The sequence below is a fragment of the Mus musculus genome, chromosome 12 (genome assembly GCF_000001635.26).
Source record: "Mus musculus strain C57BL/6J chromosome 12, GRCm38.p6 C57BL/6J".
Taxonomy (NCBI): domain Eukaryota; kingdom Metazoa; phylum Chordata; class Mammalia; order Rodentia; family Muridae; genus Mus; species Mus musculus.
Window position 1 is genome coordinate 21,341,744 of NC_000078.6, and position 16,708 is coordinate 21,358,451.

At 40.5% G+C, this 16,708-nt stretch overlaps 1 protein-coding gene and 1 pseudogene across 6 annotated transcripts in view; one reads left to right on the forward strand and one right to left on the reverse strand.

The window, feature by feature from the left end:
• Positions 1 to 16,708, reverse strand: part of Adam17 (a disintegrin and metallopeptidase domain 17) — a 50,124-nt gene that overhangs the window by 18,235 nt on the left and 15,181 nt on the right. For 3 of the 6 annotated variants that reach the window (NR_120376.1, NM_009615.6, XM_030246530.1), the window contains 6 exons: positions 12,140 to 12,270; positions 9,800 to 9,888; positions 8,042 to 8,210; positions 5,554 to 5,687; positions 3,878 to 3,967; positions 1,121 to 1,234 (listed from right to left, as the gene is read on the reverse strand). Coding sequence is in view for 4 of the 6 variants with exons in the window: in NM_009615.6 (NP_033745.4) it covers positions 1,121 to 1,234; positions 3,878 to 3,967; positions 5,554 to 5,687; positions 8,042 to 8,210; positions 9,800 to 9,888; positions 12,140 to 12,270 (727 nt within the window). In the remaining 2 variants the exon portion in view is untranslated. Of the gene's footprint in view, positions 1 to 1,120; positions 1,235 to 3,877; positions 3,968 to 4,273; positions 4,331 to 5,553; positions 5,707 to 8,041; positions 8,211 to 9,799; positions 9,889 to 12,139; positions 12,271 to 16,708 lie in introns of all 6 variants that reach the window. The other 3 variants (NM_001277266.1, NM_001291871.1, NR_102380.1) reach the window with 3 other exon arrangements.
• Positions 12,609 to 12,709, forward strand: Gm22766 (annotated as a pseudogene).

Sequence of the window (16,708 nt, forward strand, 5' to 3'; positions counted from 1 at the left end):
GCTGGGATTAAAGGCGTGCACCACCATGCCCGGCTGGGGGAATGCTTGTTAATTCATTTGTTTGCACTGCTAGGATCCAAATCCAGGCCCACAACCTCAGGATGTGCCACACTAGAACTGCATTTCCAGCACCACCTGTGTCTTCATAAGATCAGGACACAGACACTCACAAAGGAAGACATCAGATGCTAAAGAGAGGCCTGAGACAAAATAAGTGCCAGTGGCTTCTCAAAATAAGTGCCTCTCAGGCTGCGGCACTCTGCTAACAGCAGTTTGCTGAGACTTATCTCAAAAGCAAATGATATGCAGGCCTTTAATCCCAGCACTCGGGAGGCAGAGGCAGGAGGATCTCTGAGTTCAAGGCCAGTCTGGTCTACAGAGCAAGTTCCAGGACAGCCAGGGCTACACAAAGAAACCTTGTCTCAAAAACCAAGCTTCACCTACAAAATGAAGCAAAAAGATACTATCTATCTCAGCCTCCCTCTGGGCAGCAGGCAGACAGAATCACACACACCAGTATTATAAACATTCCACACCATCTCCATCTGGGGGAAAATGATAACAGCCTTTAATTCCATTCAAGTTTGAGACTTAATCTTGTTCTTGTGTGTGCATAAGCAAGAAATTCATATACACTCACCTGGACCAATACATTGAAACTACAAAATTAAAAAACAAAACACCCACTGAAATATTTCAAGCTGCTATATATATATATTATATGCTGTGTAGTCATATAAAGCAGTAATATGTACAGACTCTGAAATTGTGTAGCAGTACACTAAAGTAAGAAGGCACACAAGGATGCTAACAAATTCATGACCAGAATGAAAATAAAATGTTTACATTTAAATCTCTATAGATCGCAAGTTATATTTGTGCTGGCCAATACATGTTCTTTGGTAAGTATTGCCCTGAAAGACTTGTGGTTAAGTTTCAGAGATCTGAGGTACAAAACAGTATAAAAGTCTACATAATGATGATTCATGTCCATTTCCAGAGAAGGGCCATTGTGCCTAATTAGATGCTAAAAGACATTAAGGTTTCTACCATGTTCTTTCACTAGTATAGATACATGTATGTGTCAAATATTAAAAGAACTGTGCAGAACATGACCTACCTCTAATAGCATCTTCACATCCCAAGCATCCTTCTCTTCGTTTGGGAAACTTTTTGCCATATTGAAGTGTCTTTCACCAGGTTTTACCTCTTGTGGAGACTTGAGAATTCGAATCTATACTTAAGAGAGAACATACTTAGAACAATTCCAAAACATCCTAAGACACTGACTACATTATTTCATCATTACAAACAAACAGACAAACTCATCTGGCCAGGTATGGTGCCACACACCTCTAGCCCAGAACTCCAAAGCCAGAGGGAGGTAGACCTGAGTTTAAGGCTAGCCTGATGTACTAGTGTGTTTCAGGATGGCCAGGGCTGTGTGGAAAGATCCTGACTAAAAACCACCACCAAAAACTTTATCAAAGCCCGGCATCTGAGAGCTCAAGAGATCTCAGCAACTAGGAGCACATGTTCCTACGCAGGACCCAGGTCTGATTCCCAGCATTCAGTATGCAAGTTCATAACCTTCCATAACTTTATATCTAAAACTAAATAAATCAGCATCTATATAACTCTAGCACTTAGTAGGTGGAGACGGGACATCACTACAGTTCAAGAGCAATCTGGGCTACATTGCCAAAGCCTGATTCAAAAACTAAACACACAAGCCATAATACATACACATGCAAGCACACACGCTCGCGCACGCACGCACGCACACACACACACACACACATCTACTCCCATAAAAAATATTTTGCAACTGAAATTGTTTAGCTCAAATATTTATTGGCCAAAACAAACTGAAAAACATGATATAAAAAAACATGTCAGGGGCTGGCGAGATGGCTCAGTGGCTCAGTGGTTAAGAGCGCCGACAGTTCTTCCGAAGGTCCAGAGTTCAAATCCCAGCAACCACATGATGGCTCACAACCATCCGTAATGAAATCTGATGCCCTCTTCTGGAGTATCTGAGGACAGCTACAGTGTACTTACATATAATAAATACATACATACATACATACATACATACATACATACATACATACATACATGTCAATAAAGTTATAAATATACTATATTCTCACAACCTCCACATTTGAAAAAAAAACCGAGAACTTGGATTATATGAACCTAAGATCTTTATTACAATTATAGCCAATAATTTAAAAACGAAGGGTTGGGATGAACACCACTTTTGTACCATACTATAGGAGACTATTTAAAAAAAAAAAAATGGCCGGGCGTGGTGGCTCATGCCTTTAATCCCAGCACTCAGGAGGCAGAGGCAGGCGAATTTCTGAGTTCGAGGCCAGCCTGGTCTACAGAGTGAGTTCCAGGACAGCCAGGGCTATACAGAGAAACCCTGTCTCGGAAAAAAACAAAAAAAATGGAGTTTCCCCTTGCATGTGTGTTTAAGACAAATTCCTATTAAACTAAGGAACTAAGTTAGTTTAATTAAGAAAAAAGGAACAAAGGTTTCTGATCACAGTCCTTGGGGAAGGGGTTAGAGCTGCCCTTCTGTCTGCACTGACATTATGGTAAGTGTAAGCAGAAGGTCAAGGTTAATTCTGGTAAGAAGTAACTGGAAGCCCAACACGACTGCACACCTAAATCACACCCTCCAATTCATCCTCAGTGGATTAAAGAAACTGGCATTTCTGTTTCCTATATTACCATGTTCTTCCATTATTTCCAACTTCCTAAGACAAAAAGGAACTATTTACTGATCCCTAAAAACCTGAACATAGTGTAGTGATTTTAAACCACTAAGTCTGCTTTGCATTATCAATAGGGAATAGTATCTAACAAAACATAAAATAAAAAGCCACAGGGCCAAGAGTGTACAGTATATTGCATATTGTTACTGCAAGAATGTTAAATACAGGCTTACATACACATGCACAATATACACCCATGACATATCATCTTTGGAAAGATAAATCCTTTTTTTTTAATCTATCAATTCTATACAATATAGCCTGTAAGACTATATGTTTTAATACAAAGAACCTGAAAATTATATCAAAGTATTTATTTTCCAAAGCAGTCATCAATTTCCAAACCACCAAAGTCAATTTCTACCTAGAATAACTGTGATGGTTCTAGTGTAGCACTAACAGCATCCATATCCACTGAGGATCAGAAGGAGAGAAGACATCTACTGCCGTATATAAGCAGTTCCCCTGCGTTGTGTTCTTGAGTAAATTTCTACAGGTTCAAAACTGTAGGATTCCATCAGAACCCCTTTAATGGGAATATCCTGTCACTGCTGGTTTATGTACTAGAATTCTAACCAAAGTCTGACACATGATCAGAAGAAAAAGAACACACTACAGGACATGAAAGACGATAATTAACAGATAATGTTAACAGACAATAATTAACAGGAGGGCTGGTGAGATAGCTCAGTGAGTAAGAGCACTGACTGCTCTTCTGAAGGTCCTGAGTTCAAATCCCAGCAACCACAATGTAGCTCACAACCATCTGTAATGAGATCTGACGCCCTCTTCTGGAGTATCTGAAGACAGCTATAGTGTACTTACATATAATAAATAAATAAATCTTTAAAAAATAATAATAATAATAAACAGGAATATAACAGCATTAAGAGGTTTCATTCCTAAAATAACCCTCAAGACAGAAACTTTATCAACTAGTGTTAAATACCAAAACACAACACAATATACCATAAAAAAAAAAGTTTCACAAAATGAGAATGTCTATGGTTAATGTTCAGGAAGGTTTTGGAAGAAATATCTTTACACATGTGACCTCATGGATCAGCACAAGGCCTACGGCTGATGAGTACCTGCTCTATCTGCACTCCATACCCTTTAAACCCTGCATTATCCCACGACGTGTTCCGGTATATGTCATCAACTCGGTCAATTAGCTCTATCTGTGGATAGAAAAGGTGAAGTTATGCAGAACTCTACCACTCTTTGCAATGTAGTAAAACCTACTAGAATAGGCATCTAGTGGAGAAAAATCCAAGATTATGAAAACTGGCATTGAGAAACCAATCTTTACCACTGAGGGGTATATCAAGAAGTTACCCCTAGAGCCAAACACTGCTACAAAAAGACTGTTACTGTCTACCTTAACCTCAGGCATCTTAAATACTGACATCCCAGCCAACTATGAAAATAGTCTCTTGAAAAACCAAAAAAGAAAAGAAAAGAAGAAAATAAAGTCACTGATTTACCAAAAACTCTAAAAAGCAGTCGGTCGTCACTCTGTCCCGAGTGCCTGAAATGTAGCCCTAGAACAGGGAAAATGGTGATGACTGCCTTTTTATTTTCCATCTTTTTGCCTGGGGGGAACACGTGTATGTATGTGCATGGTCTTCATATGTATGGGGGCATGTGTGTGTGTGCATAATCATTTATGTTCCCATGATAGAGGCAGAGCATAATTACTACATCAGAAAAATAAACTACTTATCTTTTCTCAAAGAAGAGTATCTATTCAAAACAACGGGTTAGCAGGCGTGCTCCAGCTATGAAGGAAGAGTTCCTTGCTTTAAGTAGCAGTGAGAAATGCACTTTGAAAAAGTGAACCTCACAGTATGCTCACATTCATGGTATACAATAAGAAGTAAAATACAAGGAGTCCTTTAATACAAACCCCAGATAAAGATTTTTAAGAAAGACTCTCTTGCTTATGAACAAGAATTACAATGACTCCCACTATTCTCCTATTCATCCAAGACAGAAGGAGAGGAAAGAAGGCTGTGGGAGAGCTGGAATAAAATGGAGAGAATGGAAAGACGGCAATAAGAAAGCTGTCTTTGCTGCATCAGGCTGCTGTACATGAATAGCTGCCTTCACTTCTATTCCCTCAATGACAACATTTTAATCAGTGCCAAGTTACCAAGATGAATGGTGTCATACTGAGAAACAAAACAATTCCAGGGAAAATCATTTCCTTGACTTTAAATTTTTAGTTGCTGATGCTAAAAGTTCCCTGTCAGGCTGGGGATATAGCTCAGTGCAAGAGCCCTTGCTCCCCAGAACGACAGATATTAAACTTCTTTAATCTTTCCTTCCTATCTCTGCCCCAGTGTTAACTGTGGCTATGAGGGTCTCACTTATTTCATATTCTATCCTAAGGTTATCTCTGTAACTTGACAATAACAAATATCTGTGGAATAGATACAAGCAGAAACCACACACAAGTTCTCACAAATATACATTTTTTTATCCTCAAATATAAATCTGTGCATGTGATACTAACGTTTGTAAAGAGCTCATGTCTAATTATAGAAAATAGTAATTTTAAACCAGAACACTTCCTCATAGTTTTGAAACTATAGTTTCTGTATAGAAACGAAAGATCCTAGCGAATGGCCCTGAAAGCAACGGGGATTAACAGTATCTGGGGCCGGCCTGCTTGTATGTAAATCTCTGCAGCCTTCTCTTAATAGGATTCATTTACCCACATAAATGACTTGCTAAATTAACCTGTACATAATCAAATACTTACTAAGTAATTTGTAGTGGTGCTCTCTTCTCCACGGCCCATGTATTTATAAAATCGATGATCTGCTACCACCAGTAATTTACAAGTATTCTTCAAGGGGTTAGGTTCAGCTCGTCTCTTCACTCGACGAACAAACTCTATATGAATTTGTATGCACTATTAAATTAAAATTCATCAAAACAAGGAGGGTTTTTTATAGTAACACTTAGTTCTAATATTTTTCTGAAACATTATTTAAGCGTAATATTATTAAAAGTATCTTCTTTTTTTTCAAGGGGAAGGATGGAGACAGGGTCTATTACAGCCTTGGCTGATCTCAAATCCCTATGTAGTCAAGGATGTCCTTCAACTTCTGATCCTACTGCCTCTGCCTCCCAAGAACGAAGACAATACTCATAACATCTGTCCTTAGTGGTATCTTGAAGAGGAGGAGGAGGAGGAGTAATAAAAAATTGGGAGAGCCAGGCATGGTGGTACACGCCTTTAATCCCAGCACTTGGGAGGCAGAGGCAAGCAGATTTCTGAGTTGGAGGCCAGCCTGGTCTACAAAGTGAGTTCCAGGACAGCCAGGGCTATACAGAGAAACCCTGTCTCAATTTTAAAAAAAAAAAAATTTTGGGAAAAAGACAGGAAGTAAAAAGTAATATAAGGGGCTAGAGAGATGGCTCAGTGGTTAAGAGCACTGACTGCTCTTCCAAAGGTCCTGAGTTCAAATCCCAGCAACCACATGGTGGCTAACAACCATCCGTAATGAGATCTGACGCCCTCTTCTGGTGCATTTGAAGACAGCTACAGTGTACTTAGATATAATAATAAATAAGTCTTTTTTAAAAAAAAGTAATATAAGGTTTAAAATTGCTGAATCCAAAACCAATGGGGCTTGGGATATGCAAGAACCCAGTTTAAACCCACTACCACAAAAGGAAAGAATTTTTCATATATGTTTAATATAGTAATATAATCATCACTAGGCAATAAAGCCACTGATCATTTCTTTTAGAAGTCTATAAGTTAATAAAAAATAAAGTTAGAAAAATAAAATTAAAAAAAAAATGAAGGTAATTGTACATTAAAACTTCAGTAATAGGGAGCCAAGTGTGATGGCACAGGTAATCCCAGCACTTCAGAAGCTGAGGCAAGAGGTGGAGAGTTGAAGGCCATAGTGAGCTGCAGAGCAGACCTTGTTTAAAATAATCAAAATATAAGCAACCCAGGGTATTTGGAGGCATCTCTAAGATCATCAACATAGGGTCGCAATCTTCTCAGCTCCCTGATACAAATAGGCTATTTAATGTTTACCTCTACTCACAAGCAAAAGTGTGTTTATGGAGTGTGCAGATATGCACACATACCCATGTGAATACCTATAAATAGCTATATACAGAAACATTCACAGACATACTCACGTACAGTGGGCTAGCCACTCTGTCAACTTGACACACACTAGAGAATCATATGAGAAGAGGAAACTTCAACTGAAAAACTACTTCCATGAGACTGGCTTGTAGGCAAGTATGTGGAGCATTTTTTTTTTAATTAACAATTTATATGAGAGGACCCAGGCCACTGTGAGTGGTATCACCCCTACAAAGGTGTTCTTGGATTGTATAAAAACAAAAACAAAAACACCACAGGGTTCTCTTGCCACTTGACTAATCTCTTACAAGCTCTAAGATCACTTTACAGAAATAGCATTTTGCTGTTTTTGAAGGTCTACAAAGTACAGAATTTCCCTTAGACCATTTCCCTGTTTCCTTCCTTAGTCTCTTTTAAGACAATTATGTTGCACCTATTATTTTCTAGTATTTTCAACTTTTTTTTTCTTTTCTTTTTTTTTTTCCAGACAGGGTTTCTGTATATCCCTGGCTGTCCTGGAACTCACTTTGTAGACCAGGCTGGCCTCGAACTCAGAAATCCACCTGCTTCTGCCTCCCAAGTGCTGGTTAAATGCCTGCGCCACCGAGACAGGGTTTTGCTGTGTAGCCCTGGCTGTCCTGGAACTCATTCTGTAGACCAGGCTGGCTTTGACTCAGAAATTCGCCTGCCTCTGCCTCTGCCTCTGCCTCTGCCTCCCAAGTGCTGGGATTAAAGGCGGGCACCACCACACCCGGCATATTTTCAACTATTATGATCAGAAATAGAATTAAGAATTTCTGTAACAAAACTGTATTTTCAGACCAAACATTTGATTTATTTATCATGGGGCTGGAGAGATGGCTCAGTAGTTAAGAGCATTGACTGCTCTTCCAGAGGTCCTGTGTTCGATTCCCAGTAACCACATGATGGCTCACAACTATCCATAATGAGATCTGACACCCTCTTCTGGTGTGTCTGAAGATAGCTACAGTGTACTCAGATACATAAAATAAATAAATAAATCTTTTTAAAAAATACATTTAATAATCATGCTATTTTTAACAATTAACAAACACCTTGCCAGAAACAGTATGATGTGCATATGTCATACCTGAAATATATTTGTAAGTCTTACCTTCAGATGGCTCTCTGTCTATGAGCCCTTTTGGAAGCAGCTCTTCACTATCTGCATTTAAATAACCACATACTTTTGGAGACTGCAAACGTGAAAAATCCTTGATATCTTCAGACTTATACACCAGCATTCGTTTATCTTTAGTATCATTGACAAACCTCCAAAGTGGCTAAAAAGGGAAACACAGATGATGAAATGAAAAACAAAAACAAAAAAACCCAAGACCACCTTCTAAACATTAAATAAAATTCTCACAACATTCTTTGTTCTTGGATAATATTGTTTCTTATAGAATAAAGTGCTTGTTTAATCTTACAGTTTCTATACTGCAAATAAATTTACAACTATTCATTATTTTATGCATATTTCTGTAAAAACTACTAAAGAACAAAAAGTCTTTCCTTTTCCATAAGCCCATTTAAAATGTTTCTGTAATGCCTCCTCTACTCCAGTGTTGCTGCAGTGGTCACGCTGCAGTGACTTGACGGGCTTTACATACAGCAAAAACTTTCTTTAAAAGAGATGACTGAGAACTCCTAACACTACGCCTAAGCCTTCTATTGGTTTCTAAGAAAGCAGCCCTTTGTTTGTTCTAATCCGTGATGCCAAGCCCCAGCACCACAGAAACAATGATGCTAGAAGAGTCTGCATTCAGAACACGGGACCAGGTCACAGAAATACAACCCATGTGCTCCAAAGGGCTCACAAGTCAAAGGTTTCTGTAAATATACTGGTCTCAGCTGTGAAGAACGTAAGAAGGATTTTATCCATAGAGTTATGATGTATAAGAAAATGAATAAGTCACTACTTCATGCCCATTAATGTGAGACTGTAGACAAATGAACCCTCACACAAGCTGCTGAGAATGCTTAAACCCTAACAAAGGCAAAGTGGCCTCCTACAGAGCCACAGAAAGACTCAATCTCAAAAACAAAAGGAAACAACACAACAATGGAGACCTAAGACTGGTCACCCAGACCATCCCAATTAAACATATCTACCCAAAAGTGTGTTCAACGCTGTTCATGCTAGACATTTCTATTTCAAGAAATTAAAGCACAATAATTGATCATATAACAGAGGACTGGCTAAACAATGATCTACTAGGGAGCCTTCACTAAAAAAAAAAAAAAACCTCCATTTAGATCTATATTTATTAACCCGAAAAGATTTTCATAGTTATATTGTTAGCTGAAAAACATATGATGACAAACTATGTATTTTCTGAACCCAGTTCTGCAGGAAGAACAATATGGCTACCCATACTTGGTGTGTATAGCAATGAGTGCATGCTAAGCTCTCAGGGAGCATGAAGAGGCCCAGGGCTCACTCACTGGCACGGAACCAAGGCATAATTGCAGCATTTAGGATCAGGTTTCTTAAAGCACCCTGGGGTCTCCCTATGTAGCTCAAACTGGTTCAGAGCTCACTATGTGGCCCAGGTTGGCCTGGACCTTACAGTGATCCTTCCTGAGTGCTAAGCAGAGAACTCACAGCAATCTCCCTGCCTGAGCCTCCCAGGTGGGACTGCAGGGCTGACCTGCTGTACAAATTAGCCTTTGCATCTTAAACAACTAAGAAGCTCTGTATCAACTAGAAAGACAAGCTGCTGAGTGAAAGACAACTCCAAAAAGAAGCAGAAGATCTGGAGTTCAAGGCCAACCTTAGCTACAACGCCAGTTAAAGGTCAGCATGGGCTATAAGAGACCCTCTCTCAAACTCATACCCCCAAATACAACCCTGTATTTGTAGACTTACCTCTACGTTATATTCTGCCCCATCTGTGTTGATTCTCACTGTAACATCATCATCTCCTATGTGGGCTAGAACCCTAGAGTCAGGCTCACCTTGGGGGAAAAGAAAAGTGTTTTTATTATCAAAAATATGTTTCAGGGCCAGGAAAATGAATCAGCAGGCCTTGAAAGACCAGGAAAAATTCAGACCCCCTAGCACCAAGAATGCAGGTTACCCTGTTCCAGGACCTGGCTGACCACAAAAGTTAGATTAAAATCTTGAGAACAATCTTGAGAAGCAGGGAGTCTCCACTTGTGATTTTTAGTACCCCCTTGTGATTTTTCACTGGTATTCACTGATATTTTCGAATAATGCCCTCCCTACCCCCTTGGGTTGTGGTTTTTTTCCTTTAAATATCCCCTTTCCCAGCTACTCGGGGTCTATGGTACTCTACCCACGTATTGTACAACTGTGGGCCCCAGAGCGCGCCTGGAATAAAAAGTTCTCTTGTGGTTTGCATCAAGGCCAAACCATTTCTTGTGAGTGATTTGGGGTGTGGCCTCTCCTGAGTCAGAACGTAGGGGAGTTCTCACTTTGTGGGTCTTTCAGCCTAAAGAGCCTCGTCACCAAGCCTGATGACTTGAACTAGAGCCCTGTGACCCACACATGGTGAGCACCAACTCCCATAGGTTATCTTCTGACTTCCATGTGTGTATAGGATGCATACACACATACCAATACATAAATACAAAAGAAAGATTATCAAATAATAACCTATGCATGGTTGACAATAAAAAAAAAAATCAGACCCTTCATCAGCATAGCCTTTACCTTGTTAGATGAGAGCTCTGCAAACAAGAAACAATCCTGAAAAGGCCAAGCTCTTCAGTCTTCCCAAGAGGAGAAACAGGTCAGGTAACCTAACACCCACTTCCCCTCTGCATAATTTAACCTAAATTTGTTTAGGAAAGAAGCAAGAGTCTATAATCTCTGTGGTCAGGCAACTGAGACAAGAGAACTGTCATGAGTTGTGGGTCAGCCTAGGCTACCTAGTGAGACCCTGTCTCAAAAAACAAATAACTAAGGAAAGTTAGCTGAGCATGGTGGCATACACATTAATCCCAGCAACTGGGAATCAGGCAGATATGTGAGCTCTAGGCCAGCCTGGTCTACAGAATGAGTTCCAGGGCAGCTGGGGCTACACAGAGAAACCCTATCTCAAGGAAAGGAAGGGGAAGGGGAAGGCAAGGCAAGGCAAGGCAAGGCAAAAGGAAAGGAAAAAGAAAAGGAAAGGAAAAAGGAAAGGAAAGGAAAGGAAAGGAAAGGAAAGGAAAGGAAAGGAAAGGAAAGGAAAGGAAAGGAAAGGAAAGGAAAGGAAAGGAAAGGAAAGGAAAGGAAAGGAAAGGAAAGGAAAGGAAAGGAAAGGAAAGGAAAAAGGAAAGGCAAGGAAAAAGGAAAGGCAAGGAAAAAGGAAAGGAAAGGCAAGGCAAGGCAAGGCAAGGCAATTTCCTTTTCCTTCTTATAGAAACAAAGTAAAAATCAAACTTAGCCAGGTGCAGAACTTCACATGGGATTCATGCAGGATAAGACAACAGTGCACTGGAGGCCAGCTTGGGCTACTGTAAGAGGTAAGGAAGGAGAGAAGGAGGAAGAGAGGGAAAAAGGAAGGGGGGCTAGCTAAACAACATGCTAAATGATACATACTTCCTCCCACTAGAATTTTCTTTCTTTCTTTTTTTGGTAAAGATTTCTTTATTATTATATATAAGTACACTGTAGCTGTCTTCAGACATACCAGAAGAAGGCGTCAGATCTCATTATGGGTGGTTGTGAGCCACCATGTGGTTGCTGGGATTTGAACTCAGGACCTTTGGAAGAACAGTCAGTGCTCTTACCTGCTGAGCCGTCTTGCCAGCCCTAGAATTTTCTTATATATCATAACTTTATGTATAAAAAAGACTGTAATTACATTAAAGCTAGAGACCTATGGATGGTCTGGACCTAAAAATGCCTCCAGACTTCATCAAGGAATTGACCCACTGATGAATTCACAACTGAGCAGGCTAACTACATGTGGGACCTCCTTGGAAGAGGTCTTGGGGGGCATGCCTTTGAAGGATGTGCCTTGTCCCTATGTCCTCTCTTCTCTCCACACTTCCTGGCCTGTGAGGTGAGCCACCTCCTCCATCATAGGACTCTGCCATGGTTCATCTCACCTCAGATCCAGAGCCTCATGAACCAAAACCTCACAAACCACTCACTGACATAAATCCTCTTGCCTCTGTTTATGCCAGGTTTTCCATCATTGCAGAAAGTGACAGACACAACAGCCGGAAAGAATCACAGAACAGCTTCCACACTCACCAACCACGTGACCACTGAAGAAGTTCTGCCACTTCACGCTGTACTCGCTTTCTTCTTTCCCGTCCACCACCACGACTCTCAAGTTTTGTGAAAAGCGTTCGGTACTTGATGTCAAGTATAATTTAAAATGTCTGAGGAAAGAATGCACTCACAGTTAATAACAGAAAATAGAGGACTAATTTTCACTTCAATCTTTAAGATTTACAGGAGAGGAGATGAACAATAGCCACCCAAGTTATAACTCATCTCTTTTTTTTTAAAGATTTACTTATTTATTATTTATAAGTACACTGTAGCTGTCTTCAGACACACCAGAAGAGGGTGTCAGATCTCATTACAGATGGTTGTGAGCCACCATGTGGTTGCTGGAATTTGAACTCTGGACCTCTGGAAGAGCAATCAGTGCTCTCAACCGTTGAGCCATTTCTCCAGCCCAAATTCATCTTTTCTTTTTCAAGATTTATAACATGCGCACTTTGTCAGCACACACACTAAATTTAGGACGACACAGAGAAGATTGGCATGGCTTCTGCACAGTGGGTATGCAAATCTGAAACATTCCATATTTTCTCTCAGGGAAAAAAAAAAAGACTTATCCCACTACTCTATGTGTCTGTGTGTGGGCTGTGTCCACACGAATGAGTGCCCAGGGTGGCCAGAAGAGTGCGTTGGCTCCCTTGAAGCCAGAGTCACAGGTAGTTGTGAGCTGTCCAACGTGGGTGCTGGGAAACTCCAGCCTCCTGCAAAAGCAGCAAGTACTCTAGCCACCAAGTCACCTCTGCAGACCCACAGCAGCTAGCACTCACATACAGCACTATTCTTCCCATAAAGACAAGTGCCCTGGGAGGCAGAGGCAGGCAGATTTCTGAGTTCAAGGCCAGCCTGGTCTACGGAGTGAATTCCAGGACAGCCAGAGCTACACTGAGAAACCCTGTCTCGAAAAACAAAACAAAAAACAAAAAACAAACAAACAAACAAAAAGTGGGAGGCAGCCGGGTGTGGTGGCGCACGCCTTTAATCCCAGCACTAGGAAGGCAGAGGCAGGCAGACTTCTAAGTTCGAGGCCAGCCTTGTCTACAGAGTGAGTTCCAGAACAGCCAGGGCTACACAGAGAGACCCTGTCTTGAAAAAAAAAAAAAAGAGAGAGAGACAGACAGACAGACAAGTGCCCTAATTGGTTTAGTTATAAAACCTTAGCAGAACTCATTTTAAAACAGTCTTTAAAGGAGGCATTGAGGCTGACAAGATAGCTCATAAGTAAAGATGCTCGTTCCCAAGCATGACTACCTGAGTTCCATCTGTGGGACCTACATAATTTCCTCAAGTTGTCCTCTGACCTCCATATGTATGCCATGGCACATGTGCCCACATATGTACACACATAAAGAATGAAAGAGACTAGGAAGCGGGCCTCTGGTTGCTTGAGAGTCCACCCAACCATTTTTCTTGTAGCATCTGAGACCCACTTGAAAGGACTGACACAGGGACAGCTTGCAGCCAAGTCATTTCTTTTACAGCAAAGCTCTCTGGTGTCACACAACATTCCCTGCCTCCATTCTGAAGGCTGCTTGAGCTTCAGGCACCCGCTGTCTAATTTTTAAAGAGTAAGATTATTCCCTGCATTTCCCAAGTACTATATAATCTACTTTTGCAAAAAGTACTGCTACATTAAATGATTCTGTGTATCCTAGTTTAAAGAGTGTACTTAAAAAAAAAAAAACAAACCTTCATATTCTGTATGGGGGCGTGGAGGGAGGGAGCAAGGTCGCTTACTGATGCTTGGGGAATGAGGGTAAAACCTTCTGCCTTGATCTGTCCTGGAAACTGATTAATAAGGAAACACATGTGAACAGCTGAACGCTGAAGCTGGGCGTCCTGCTTATCTCAGAAATTCACTATTAAAGACTATGTTATATGCCATTAATTACATCTACCTGCTCTATTTATAGGCTCAGAAGTTACACACTCAGGTTACACAGCTAGTAAACTGTGAAGGTCAACAGTGGTCTTGAGTGTTCAAAACCCAGGGATGTGTATTCTACCATTGCCAGCACTCCACCTGGTGTCCTATGGAAGAACTCTGACATCAGTGTACAATGACTAAAATGCTGCTGCTGTGTTTATTTTAAAGTGCTCATGGTCTTTTTTTCCTCAATTAAAATCTACCTTGAAAAACAGTAATGCATAATTACTACTGGGGAAATAGACCCAAAGCTTCTAAATGCAGATGTTAAAATATATGCATTCCAGTTCTTTATATGGCTTAATACTTTAAAACATTCTTTTTTTTTTTTTAAGATTTATTTATTTATTATATGTAAGTACACTGTAGCTGTCTTCAGACACTCCAGAAGAGGGCATCAGATTTCGTTATGGATGGTTGTGAGCCACCATGTGGTTGCTGGGATTTGAACTCGGGACCTTCAGAAGAGCAGTCGGCGCTCTTAACCACTGAGCCATCTCGCCAGCCCCACTTTAAAGCATTCTAAAATAAAACTAGGGGTGGTGAGCCAGACTTTGTCAATATTAACAGAGACCTTTTAATGTGCCCACTAATACTGAAGCAAAGCAAGAAATGTTATTCATCTCAGCCATAGGAACAAATTTTGTCAGCTATGATGTTGAAAATATGAAATGTTACTTCCCTGTGGGTCTGCATAAATCTTTAAACTGCCAGGAAGAAATCCAGACTGGGGCTGTCTCCAGAACAACAAGGTATCTTTTTGTTTGTTTGTTTGTTTGTTTGGGGTTTTGTTTGGTTGGTTTTGGTTTTTCGAGACAGGGTTTCTCTGTGTAGCCCTGGCTGTCCTGGAACTCACTTTGTAGACCAGGCTGGCCTCGAACTCAGAAATCCGCCTGCCTCTGCCTCCCGAACTCAGAAATCCGCCTGCCTCTGCCTCCCAAGTGCTGGGATTTAAAGGCATGTGCCACCACTCCCGGCTGAACAACAAGTATATTAACTTTTTGAGCATACAAGGTAATTTTAGTTTTGCTTAGGTATTTTTGATGGTCAGAAAGAAACACAATACACCATTTCATAAACCTTTGGCTCGTTCATTCCTCTGCTGTCCACAGTCGGGTCCTCCTACATCAGGCATTAACGTTAATGTTCTTTCCACTTTGCTTATAATGGAACTTTGAAAAGAAAAGCACCCCTATTACAAATGCCCTATTCAGTATTAAAGAGCCCCATGAGCTGGAATAGTGTCTCTAATGTTCTTCCTAGGAAAGTCCCAGGAACTGCATTCTGGGTTTTCTGCTGCTGTCAGGACTGGGGAGCCTGGCTCAGGGACAGAGCACTTGTCATGCCAATGTGAGGACCAATTTGTTTTTAAAAAGTGGCTGGTGAGGGCTGATGCCTCAGATTGCCTTTTGAGCTCATACATCCACATTCATAACCATGAACACACACAACTTTTATAAAAAGACAAATCTGTTATATGGTAAAAATAAGGCCCAAGTAATGGTAAAACTTATGTTTTTTACGTTTTCTAATCTGAACACTGAGTTTTATAAAACCTCCAGACAGGATGGCAATTAAAACCCCTTTTGCAGCTTTTTCATTTCTTTAGACTAGGCATTTCTGAACAACAAGGAAACAAAATTCAGAAGGCAAACTTTAAATGAGTTCCCTTTTTCATGACGCATCCCTTTAGGACTCATTCCATGCTTTTCAGCCTCTTACAGCTACATCCAAATCTACTGCAGTCTGGCTTAAATTCTTTGGTCTTCCACTGCTATTTGAAAATAAGAATTTTAGCATGACAGTGGTGATGCATGCCTATAACCCCAGAGTGTAGCCCTGGCCGCCCTGGAATTCCCTATGGAAACAAGGATCACCCCACCTCACCCAGATCCTGCCTGCCTCTGCCTCTCAGTGCCGGGACTAAGAGTGCACCACAACGCAAAGCTTACGGTAACATTTTCTAATGTCATTTGTGAAACACAAGAGAGAAACGCACAGGCCCACAGAAGTATCTGCCCCATCACAGGTGAGGACTTCACAAGCCACCTCAGATTTATGTTAAGAGAGGAAACTCAATTTTCACTTCTTGTTTTGTACCTCCTCTCTTGCTCCTACATACTAAACACATTTTACTGCATTTATTTATTATGTGTATATATATGGGCATACAACAACCACAGTGTACATGTGGTAGGAGCTCAGGTTGTCCAATCTGTGCACAAACAGCTCTGTACTGTGGGCACACTATCTCATTTCTATGAGCCATAAGCATGTACCTTCACATAAGAAACAGCCATGAAGAGAATAGTGAGAATTAGAGATAAGCCACGTCAGTGCCTGGTAAACAATACACTCAATTTTGAGGTTGGGTGGAAGCTAGATAGTCAATATTACACTATTTGTAATCACTATTTTACTATCTGCATTTAAATTCTAAAAGTTATTTAAAATAACATGAATATGGCAACTAGAAAAATACTATTAAAAATTTCTTGCACAAAATATATATGCCAACAACTGACCAATTCTTTTTTTTTTTTTTTAAGATTTATTTATTTCATGCATGTGAGTACACTGTCACTGCCTTCAGACACACTAGAAGA